Below are 12,410 nucleotides of genomic sequence, written 5' to 3'. Positions count from 1 at the left end.
ATGATAAGCTGTAGACCACACTATTTACCAAGAGAGTTTTCATCTATATTTTTCATAGCTGTCTATTTACCACCACAAACCAATGCTGGCATTAAGATTGCACTGAATGAGCTGTATAAGGCCATAAGTCAACAGGAAAACGCTCATCCAGAGGCAGCGCTCCTAGTGGCCGGGGACTTTAAAAAAAACTCTAGACCACCTTTACTCCACACACAGAGACGCATACAAAGCTCTCCCTCGCCCTTCATTTGGCAAATCTGACCATAACTCCTCCTGATTCCTGCTTATAAGCAAAAACTAAAGCAGGAAGCACCAGTGACTCGGTTAATAAAAAAGTGGTCAGATGACGCAGATGCTAAGCTACAGGACTGTTTTGCTAGCACAGACTGGAACATGTTCCGGGATTCTTCAGATAGCATTGAGGAGTACACCACATCAGTCACTGGCTTCATCAATATGTGCATTGATGATGTCGTCCCCACAGTGACCGTACGTACATACCCCAACCAGAAGCCATGGATTACAGGAAACATCCGCACTGAGCTAAAGGGTAGAGCTGCCGCTTTCAAGGAGCGGGACTCTAACCCGGACGCTTATAAGAAATCCCGCTATGCCCTCCGACGAACCATCAAACAGGCAAAGAGTCAATATAGGACTAAGATTGAATTGTACTACACCGGCTCTGACGCTCGTCGGATGTGGCAGGGCTTGAAAACTATTACAGACTACAAAGGGAAGCACAGCCGCGAGCTGCCCAGTGACACAAGACTTCCAGACGAGCTAAACCACTTCTATGCTCGCTTCGAGGCAAGCAACACTGAAGCATGCATGAGAGCACCAGCTGTTCCGGATGACTATGTGATCACGCTCTCCGTTGCCGATGTGAGTAAGACTTTTAAGCAGGTCAACATTCACAAGGCCGCAGGGCCAGACGGATTACCAGGACATGTACTCCGAGCATGTGCTGACCAATTGGCAAGTGTCTTCACTGACATTTTCAACATGTCCCTGACTGAGTCTGTAATACCAACATGTTTCAAGCAGACCACCATAGTCCCCGTGCCCAAGGACACTAAGATAACCTGCCTAAATGACTACCGACCCGTAGCACTGACGTCTGTAGCCATGAAGTGCTTTGAAAGGCTCACATCAACACCATTATCCCAGAAACCCTAGACCCACTCCAATTTGCATACCGCCCCAACAGATCCACAGATGATGCAATCTCTATTGCACTCCACACTGCCCTTTCCCACCTGGACAAGAGGAACACCTACGTGAGAATGCTATTCATTGACTACAGCTCAGAATTCAACACCATAGTGCCCTCAAAGCTCATCACTAAGCTAAGGATCCTAGGACTAAACACCTCCCTCTGCAACTGGATCCTGGACTTCCTGACGGGCCGCCCCCAGGTGGTAAGGGTAGGTAACAACACATCTGCCACACTGATCCTCAACACAGTGGCCCCTCAGGGGTGCGTGCTCAGTCCCCTCCTGTACTCCCTGTTCACCCATGACTGCATGGCCAGGCACGACTCCAACACCATCATTAAGTTTGCCGACGACACAACAGTGGTAGGCCTGATCACCGACAACGATGAGACAGCCTATAGGGAGGAGGTCAGAGACCTGGCCGTGTGGTGCCAGGATAACAACCTCTCCCTCAACGTGACCAAGACAAAGGAGATGATTGTGGACTACAGGAAAAAAAAGAGGACTGAGCACGCCCCCATTCTCATCGACGGGGCTGTAGTGGAACAGGTTGAGAGCTTCAAGTTCCTTGGTGTCCACATCACCAACGAACTATAATGGTCCAAACACACCAAGACAGTCGTGAAGAGGGCACGACAAAGCCTATTCCCCCTCGGGAGACTGAAAAGATTTGGCATGGGTCCTCAGATCCTCAAAAAATTATACAGCTGCACTATCGAGAGCATCCTTACTGGTTGCATCACCGCCTGGTATGCCAACTGTTTGGCCTCCGACCGCAAGGCACTACAGAGGGTAGTGCGTACGGCCCAGTACATCACTGGGGCCAAGCTTCCTGCCATCCAGGACCTCTATACCAGGCGGTGTCAGAGGAAGGCCCTCAAAATTGTCAAAGACTCCAGCCACCCTAGTCATAGACTGTTCTCTCTGCTACCGCACGGCAAGCCGTACCGGAGTGCCAAGTCTAGGTCCAAAAGACTTCTCAACAGCTTCTACCCCCAAGCCATAAGACTCCTGAACAGCTAATCATGGCTACCCGGACTATTTGCACTGCCCCCCCACCCCATCTTTTTACGCTGCTGCTACTCTGTTAATTATTTATGCATAGTCACTTTAACTCTACCCACATGTACATATTACTTCAACTACCTCAACTAGTTGACTCTGCACCGGTACCCCCCTGTATATATAGCCTCCCTACTGTTATTTTATTTTACTTCTGCTCTTTTTTTCTCAACACTTTTTTGTTGTTGTTTTGTTTAACTTTTTTTATTAAAAATAAATGCACTGTTGGTTAAGGGCTGTAAGTAAGCATTTCACTGTAATGTCTGCACCTGTTGTATTCGGCGCATGTGGCCAATACAATTTGATTTGATTTTAACAGAAACAGTACACTGTTGATTTTATGTGCATTTTACATTTACTGTACTTTTCGCCGCATTTGTTGATAACAAAATTTTAAAATACTCTGGATACAATTTTACATTTTAGTCATTTAGCAGACGCTCATATCCTGAGCGACTTACAGTTAGTGAGTGCATAATTTTTTTTTTTCATACTGGTCCCCCGTGGGAATCGAACCCACAACCCTGGCGTTGCAAGCGCCATGCTCTACCAACTGAGCTACACACTATCAGTAACATGATAAGAATATTCATGGAAAATGTGGGGTAGGTGCAACATAAGACAACAACTGACAAGGGTTTGAGTGAGAGGACTAACTGGTGTCTCCAAGTGACCCACACCTCTCCAAAGTGTGCACATTTCCTAAGTAATTTCAATGCACTTTTATGACTCAAAGAAGAGTCTTCAACTATAAGGTGTTTTTTAAGCTCTCCTAGCTGTGCCTTTGAGGAACTAGCACAAGCACAGTTGTTTTGTTTGGAACACAACTCTGCATCCCCGCCATCACACAATTACTGTTGTTTTTCACGCAATCCAAAAACAGCCAAATATAAATCACAATCTGGGTCAGGTGGGCATCAACTGAAAGATTGTTCTATTGCCAACATGACTAGCTATGTTATAAAATACGATCTTACAGTGTTAGGCTTTCATAAGGCAATTCAGAGAAACAGATTGTAATTTTAGTGCGCATAGAAAGTAGTTATGATTGAATTCAGGTGTGTGTTCCCCGTCAAATTTTCTTCACAATAGACAAACATAGGCTCATTCTGTTCAGAACAACCCAGTATATGACGGCCTGTCCTCTTGTAACTGTACATCAAACATAGTAATCATAAACGTTGACACTGTATATGACATAGGTTTTATGATATGGAAATGTGAAGTGCACATTTGGGCTCACTGGATGTTTCTCAAAATGCATATTACCGTGCTCCGAGCACGCAAATTGGAGCACGGGAGGGTCGGAGTATGAGTCCAAATCAAAGTATGCGAAAACGGAGCACAGTGGGCACTTCTCGAATGCATACTCCGTTTGCACATATTTTGAAGCATGCATCGATGTAAGCTTCAACGGAAAGTATGCAAAGAAATATGACGCAACCATGTAAAAAATGACGCAGAATTTCTTGAAATCAATGGCGGACATTATTTAAGCTGAAGCGAGAGAAAATACACTCCGCCTTCAGAATGAAATGTTGCCTAGTCACATCTCATATGTTGCCTGACTACAATATTTTATCTTGATACGTTAATAAATACATGCTGTGTTAATTTTGGCATGTTTACCTGCCTACATACCGTAGATCGCAAGACCATAATAAGTCAATAGGGCTAACTGGCTAGCTACTAGTACTGTTAGCTAGCCAGATAGACACAAATAATTGTTGGCTAGCTACCCACAAAGAATTGAAATCTATCTTGCATAATATTAGTTCTAGGTCATTTTTGCCTGTTAAACTATCTGGTTAGCTACATTATTACAATTCACATATAGCTAGCTGATAGTTATGAAGTAAAACAGTTGCTTTGTGTAAAACTTGTTTCGTCTCGATTGCCATTGTTGTCCTGGCTGGAAGACAGTTCAGTGAATGGGTAAGTCCATAGTAAGTCAATAGGGCTAACTGGCTAGCTAGCTAACCACGAAGAATTGGTAGCTACCCATGAAAAATGTACATCTACCTTTCATAACATTAGTTGTAGGTCATTTTTTTCTGTTTAACTAGCTGGCTAGCTAGATTATTACGATTCACATATCTAGCTGATAATTATGAATTAAAACGTTTGCTTTGTGTATATCTTGGAAGAAGGTTCAGTGAATATGGAGCTGAAGCGTGAGGTAATACAGTAGGGGGCGTGTGAGTGCTTCTCAAATGTATTGTTTTATGCTTTCTCACACTCTTGTCCTCCCAAGAACGTACTCAAGAGAACGTGGTCGGAGAATGGACTTGGAGCATGAGAGTGTGGAGCACTGTAGTATGCATACTGAGAAACACCCACTGTGTTTGGCTAGCTTGTATGATGTCAAAGCCATAGCCGCAGGAAGTAGGGGTGCTGAGGGTGCTGCAGCAACCCTGATAATTCAAAAAATATACAGTATATACAAATAATAATCTTCCCAAGACCATGGTCAAAGCAGTATTTATTATAATCCTCAACGTCTCATCTTTCAAAACACATCGAGTCCTCTTAATTTACAGCATTTCCCTCACTTGGACAACAAAACATTTGCATAAGTTGCCCAATTAGCTGAATGGATGCGGCAACTTCTTGTCGCTTGCAGTGCTCAAGTTCAAAACGTCTGTCAGTCAAAACCAATGACTGTATACAGTATATGAATGGACAAAGCTATCAATCACGCGTCACCATACATTCCTATGTGAAGACTCAATAGCACATTGAAGCCAAATTATTTTGGTTAAGATGGCGTCTCATGGGCTGCGTTTACACATGCAATTCTGATATTTTCTCCACTAATTGGTCTTTTGAGCCATGGAGACATAACATGCTCAGTTTGAGCTACTCCAGGAAGTGGCGTTGCAGGCTAGCTCAGTGCTGCCTCCTCTCATTGAGTAACTCAAGTTGAAGGTGCTTATCAGTGCCCAACGCTGCCATTTTCAACCCGTATACGGGTATGACTGTAAAGGGCTACTGATACAAAATATACTGTAGTATGAAATACAACATATGTTATGTGATTTGTTGTGTGTATCTGGACCACTGACAAAGTGACCATGTCACTTGAATATCCAAGTCATGATTAAAACCTGTCAGCAATGTTAATCTCTATTTAGAATGCCATAAATGCACACACCTCACGCACACACATATGAATACATCACACATGCAAATACAAATTCACTCTAACTAGTTAGATTTCCATCCAATTGGTGACCGATTTTCATGCACATTTTCTAAAATACACATAAAAACAATATGGGCATTTTCCCACCAGATGTGTTTCCATAAAACTGACTTGTTAAAAGTCTGCGTGATGGCGTAGTGCACATAAAAATTACTTTTGCAGTTAAATTCCCATGTACCGATACAAGTTAAATTGGGTTCCATCGCATTTTCAACTCTACTGATGGTTTTGTCACAAAAAATGTTGCATCATATGGTCTTGGCACGCGCGCTCTAGCCAACAGCTCACAGATAGTGCGGGTAGCCTACTACATGATGAGATTATTATGGACAAAAGAGCGAGATGATTTGTATTTGTCATACAGCAGCCAAGCATCGATCATCACCAGAATAAGACCCTTGATATTTATTGGAAAGGAGTAATTGATGAATTTTGGAGGTATTTGACCCAGTTGTGTTAGAAACATGAATACTTAAATACATTTTGTCAATCTGACATAATCATTTCCAATTATTATTTCTCAATTCAATAGTGTTTGAATAACACAAGTAAATTAATTAAATCTGTAATAATAATCTATAGTAAAAATTACCTGTTTCCATTAGGTGTAACTTCTGTCCAAAATGTAATTACTGTCCAAAATGTCATTTTTTGTGTGCATAAGCTCATCACCTTGCACTTTCACCACCCTGTGAAGTTCATCATAATGAATTTGATCTGTAGCCTAATAAACTGCATGGTTTCCCGAGTCAATGTGGGAGGACCACACACCATATTATCGCGTGACTCCAAGTTTACTTCGATATGGTTATTATATCAATATTTGCGAATAAAAGCGTTTCCACCACCATTTCTTGCATTATGAATTTTACCAACACAAAAAGATCCCACCATATCGAACGAACAAATTATCTAAAATTGTACCGAAACTACCTGTTTCCATCACAGCTGTCGTGATTTTTTAAAATACAGTATGACTATACTCGCATAAAAACTGGATGGAAATGTAGTTAGTCTCTCTCTCTCACGCGCACACACACACACACACACCTAATACCGAACCTTAACAATGAAATCGATTGCTACTCTGTAGGTTTCTGTGAGGTCATCAACAGTCGCTCACTCTTGCCAATCTGCTCTTTTGCAATGTGTAAACATACCACTGAAGCTTATTTTTTTTTGCAATGGCTCTATGAGGCAGTATAAGTATTAGGAACTGAAATCTCTAACGTTATACCTTTAACTAAATCTCTTCCTGTGTGTTTACACTCTTCTCCCTACACGGTCTGCACACACACAAGACATATAGCCCACTCGTGCAAGCACAAATACATGCACAGACGCCCACACACACACGCACACACACACACACACACAAGACACACAGACCTGAGAAACTATCCTGGGGGGCAAGTGATGTTCCAACCCGCCCCTTGCCCCAACACAACCCACCCACTCTGTACCCGTGCCATGTGCATTATGGTCGAGCACCAGAGTGGCATTTAACTCACAGCTTAGTCATAATCAGTTTAACGGGGCGAGCGCACCATCCTGTTAGTGGACATATGCTCATATCATGGTTAAAGACTCACTATTCCCTCAGGGGGGCTATGTGGGGGACGTAACCAGTGGAGTGTGGATAGGAGCAGACGGTTGCCACGCACCCCTCCAGGCCTCCATTAACAATGCTCTCCATGCTCCCATGCCTCACACTCTGCCATCCCATATTGCTTAGAGCCAGCCAACTTAAATGGTGGTGGGGGGTATTGAGTTTGTGTGGAGAGCTAGGGAGATAGGCAGAATGAGGGATAGACAGACGAAGCGAGTGAGGTAGAGGGGAGGACAATTTAGAGAAAGGACATGAGACCAAAGAATGGGGGAGAGATGGAGGGTGTGAGGGGGGCGGGGGTTGGACGCACAGACAAGAGAGAGGAGACAGAGAGACAGTAGAGTTAAGATGGGGAGAGTGAGAGATTGTGTGTGTGTGGGGGGGGGCAGAGAGAGACAGAGAGAATAGAAAAGAGGAACAGAGAGAGCAGTCTGGCTTGCGTCCAGGGTTATCGCTGGCCAGAGTCGAGGGTGGTGTTTGCCAGCTGACAGCTTGAGATGGCAGTGTTCTGGCAGAAGGACGGAGTACAGCGCAGATTCCGCTGGTGTGTGTGTGTAGGTGAGTGTGTACAGCTCTAGAGCTCAGTGACTGTCCGTCCGTAACGCCGGAGACGGGGAACATATGCAGAAGAGCGCATGAGCGGCAGAGCAAGGTGACAGACAGTCAGTCCTCAGTCGCCCAGAGGCATATGACACCAGCAGCACAGTGTCACTCACTGTACTGTCCTCGTCTTCTTGGCAATGACAACAGTCTGCTGCCTGCCTGGCTGCTACTGCATTGAATGGGACTACATGCGAGAGGAAGATATACTACTACTGTAATGAATGCTGTAGGCTACGTGTAACTATTATCTACACAGTAGCAAAGGCTAACTATCAACGTAAACTCGACCTCTTGATTATCAATCCAAAAATGAACTGTCAACTATCAATGGATATATGCAGTATAAACTTACTTGGGCATGTTTGACCATACTTCAACACACTGTTCCATGTACCATGTCGCAGCAATTTGATACTATCAAAAAGCCCTCCACCCAGTGGACAAAGATGGAAGTACTGGGCTAATTGAATCCATTTATAAGACCAGTATATTGGGATGAAAATGTATCCATTTATCACTTTACCTGTATTGGCAAGACACTCTGTATCACCATAGTTGGTGGCACAAACATACAAGTAGGCCTGCCTTTCGCGATGAAGGAAGTCATAAGGAAACTCTACAGGACGGGTGTTTTAGAAAGTATAACACTCTGAACTAACCATTTACAACACCACTAAGAATTTCGGTTGGTTTTTAAACATGCAAAAAGCTATAGTCCAGTCAGTATGCCTACTGTAGCTTACGACACTATTGAGAATCAGGATGGTGCTTTGCACGCGCCTCTGCAGCTACCTAAAGAGGGTTATTCAAATGAGTTTATAGCACCATGACAATCCATGCCCAAACCATATTATTAGATATATTAGTGATTATATTAGTGATATTTAGCATGATTAGTGCTCTTAATTTCTTATTATCCACCCCCATTATCCTAATTTTGATACCGGACATGGAGTGGCTATTCTTAATTAAATGAATTTGTATTACTTTTCCTCCTAATTTGTGCTCGTCTCATCATGTAACCAAACGTAACATATCATACTAAATTGAGTGTCTCGGATTTACGTACAAAATAATAGGCAATACTCTGAGACCAGGTGGAATCATGACACTTAGAAACAGGTGCAAGCAGTTCTAACACATTGGATATCCAATTTAATAAATCTCAATTTGCCTACTTTTGTTAAACATTTGTGGACAACATTTAAGACAGGCAAACAACCAATCTTCCGAAAGCCATATACCTCAGTTAACATATCCACAATAAAACTTGAGCAACAAGCAGTATAAAATATTGCACTTCAACTCACCTTGAGCTGCCGTTCCTCGGGTGCTGAATACACTTGCTATCAAAGTGGCCACATACCAAATCATAGTACTATTGCCAACCAAAAAGAAAGCTCATCATATCTCAAAGTGTCCCTTTCAATAAACCTTTCATTGCGGAGCCCCCAGGTCAATAAACGCGCTATCTGCTGCTGTTGATATCATTTTAATCATGCCCTGCACCATACTGCTGACTTTTTCACTGGCGCTTTCCTTCTCTCTATCCCTCCCCTGCACTCCTTTCGCATCCTCTCTCGCTGAGACAGAGCACCTGCAACAGTGAGAGGAGACCAGACGGTGCTAGATGGCAAATCTAACATGAAACCAAGCATGACAATTTAGCTATTAGATCCGCCTCCGCGTTATTTTTATTGGTGAGTGTGGGAGGGTTTGGGGCGTGGATTGGTTTCTCCACTGTCGCTCTGGAGGCACTACCAGAGTACCAGACGAGCCCTGTTTCAAGGTGAGTTGGAGCGTGAAGTTGTAAGCCGCAGAATCATGCGCAATAACAGAGATAGAGGAGCTTGCATCTTCGGTCCAGGACCTATCTCAAACATAATTGCACCCACTAACACCAGCGGAGAGTTAGGATTCCAAATATGTATTCCATCTTCACCGGACTTTATGCAAAAACTTGCAGGTGCAACCTGCGCGCGCGCCTACACTCTTGACGGTGAGAGGACCAAAGTGCTACTTTATGATACCCTAATCATTTATTGACACAGACGTTAACTGAAATTGTTTCTACTGATTCATGGCTTTCAGGAATATTGCATTATTTTCAACATTCAAAAATTAAATTCAATATTGCCATCAACCGAAGCGCAACATGCGTCATCCTGATATAGCCCTTTACTGGCAGGTTCAATAGTAGAGCTACACCAACGTCCAACGATACTGCCATAAGTCCGTGAAGAACACGTCTCGGTAGTTTAATTCATGTTTTCTGAGGATAGTTTCCCTTTCCATAGGTCAAATTGTCATTGCTTGCGCACAACTATTCTGTATCTCCACCGTTAACCGGAGAAGAGCTATTCTAATATTTAGCTCACCAGTCATAGTAGGCTATTACACTTTTGTAATAAGTTATTAACCATTGATATAATTACAGCATTTATTGGATGAGCTTTTGATTGTGTTGTGTGTACTATACCATATGATTGGTTAATGTCCTATGCAGGCTGTTATAAAGGCTTTATGAATGCATTTGTAGCCGAATGCGTTACCAGTGTTGACAGAAGATTTCAGAGGTATATTAGTGTAGCCTACATGCAGAACACACTTTGAAAGGTGCCAATTAATCTGGAGTAATGAGCTTTTTTTGAACTTGTGAGGGTTTAAATACCATCATAAGAGCTTTTAATAATATTTGTTTAGTCCAGTGGATTTTAAACCACATAATACACAATTTATAAACTATTGGGAGAAAATATTAGTATTAAAAGTGTTAAAACAATTAGTAGGAAAGTAACTTGTGTATGATTAGCAAAGGAGCACTATGCAAATAACAGTACATCCTTACTTCAGTTGTAATTGTGGACTAGTAGGCCTAGTACAGTGGAAATGGTTTGCGACTTCAGCCGTTTTTAATGGAAGCATTGGTGGTCTGCCAATGCTTTCTGACCCTCAATATGCCAGCCTCTATATGACATTTTACAGCTGGGCAGCAGTCAGGTTGACACTTATCCAAGATGCACTGTATCTCTCATCTTCAATGTTTATTTCTACGTGCTGGGCCCAATAATTATTTGGCATCAAAATGCACTCGGACCGGGGACAAATAAAGTTTAATGCATGACAATATATATATATGTTTATTGCCCTACAAAACTACAGCCCTTTCAACTAAGTGACAAAACTAAATATTTTACCTAATCAATGTAAACATGTCATTATATAAGATTTACTTTTGCACACTGTTAGCCTAACGTGATTGATTGTACAGTTTAAAGCCATTTAATAAGCTCTGAACTTTTAAAGGAGTGATTCATATTCTGCTGGTTGCCTAATGAAACAACCCACTATCACATATTATCGTGCAATAGACAAATTACTTATGCGAAATTAGTGACAAACACACGAAAAATCTGTATTTTGTGTCCACCACACGATGTTGTATACAGTGCATTTCAATCACAGGTTAACCTAATGTAGGAGGCGTAAAGAAACGCCTGAAACCAGATCCCCTACATACTGGTGTTGACGACAAGAAGAAAAACTGTTGGGGGTGGTTCTCTTCTGCGCTGTTCAACCAATCCAGTAAATGTGTAGGAGGATTTAGGATGGAGTGCCTTGTTAATGTCCAAAAGCGGAAGTCGCATCACAGGCTCTCTTTCCATTTCCCCAGAAAACCAGAACATCCAGTTGTTGGGAACTGGGCAGTCACTATTAGTGACTGACACAATGAGAAAAACTGTTGATGCACAACAACATTTCGAAATTGCAACTTGTGTATTCTACTATTCTACTTCTTTGTTTTGAGGGGGGAATTGATCCGAGGACTTTCAAAACCACGGGCTGCCTGTTGGCCATCCCTAATGTAGTCCATGCCAATCTGGGGGATCACAGCACACCATTCAAGCAAACAAATAGTTCATGCAATTCAATTTCACACGTGAGAATGTCAGAAATTAAGTAAAAGGCAATCGTTGTAAACAACACACAGCACACGTGATTAAAAGGCACTCATTAATAGGCATGATATAAAATAATAAGACCTGCTGATACGTAATATAAAAATAACGGCAGTCTCTTGTTTGGTAAGAGTCAGTGTCACTTGTTAAAAGTTAATTACAGTAATTTACCTACTTTTCTCATTCTCGGAGTGGAAAGTTGTTCACAACCTGCTACACTTGTGAGAAACAAGTTTTGGTTTATTTCATAACCATGCTTTACGAGTTGTCAATTTTTTCATTGTCTTTCTCTGTGCTCCATGTAAGCAATGAGCATGTTTCTGGTTTCTCACTGAGGGAGCATGCGCCTGAGCACGGATAGAAGTAGGCCTACCTGGCCTGCTGCATGCAAATGTAGGAAAGTGCCTATTTGGGGATATCTAATTTCTGATTGTCTTAACTCACCACGTCCACCACTAATAAGCTGAGCTTCTCAGTCATTTTTCTCTTCACCTCACTGAGTAAGTCAACAGTCTTTTTTTTTTTTTTTCACATCTATTGCGAATGATCATAGTTCCTCACAGTATTTGAACATTCTTTCCAACACTCTCCCGGACTCGATAATCACCAAGCCTCGGTGTGAAAGAGCAAAAAAAAAAAAATATATATACAGTATATATCCAGTGGAAACATCATAAAAAACAGCTGTCTGTTCTGAGATCACTGGCGCAAGAAACTCAGAGGAACCGGAATAGGCTAGTTGATACAATGTTGCAAGT

General features: G+C 42.3%; 1 protein-coding gene across 1 annotated transcript in view; it reads right to left on the bottom strand.

Moving 5' to 3' along the window:
- LOC311142021 (protein turtle homolog B-like) overlaps positions 1-9,067 on the bottom strand; it is a gene marked incomplete at both ends in the record, with an annotated part of 209,409 nt that extends 200,342 nt beyond the window's left edge. Inside the window, one exon of the mRNA XM_084177567.1 lies at positions 9,004-9,067. Within this exon, the coding sequence (XP_084033693.1) occupies positions 9,004-9,067 (64 nt within the window). The remainder of the gene's footprint in view (positions 1-9,003) is intronic.
- Positions 9,068-12,410: the final 3,343 nt, after the last annotated feature.

Source organism: Coregonus lavaretus (assembly GCF_964263955.1).
Source record: "Coregonus lavaretus genome assembly, chromosome: 15".
Taxonomy (NCBI): domain Eukaryota; kingdom Metazoa; phylum Chordata; class Actinopteri; order Salmoniformes; family Salmonidae; genus Coregonus; species Coregonus lavaretus.
Note: the sequence above shows the minus strand (reverse complement) of the source record. Positions and strands in the feature narration are given on the sequence as shown.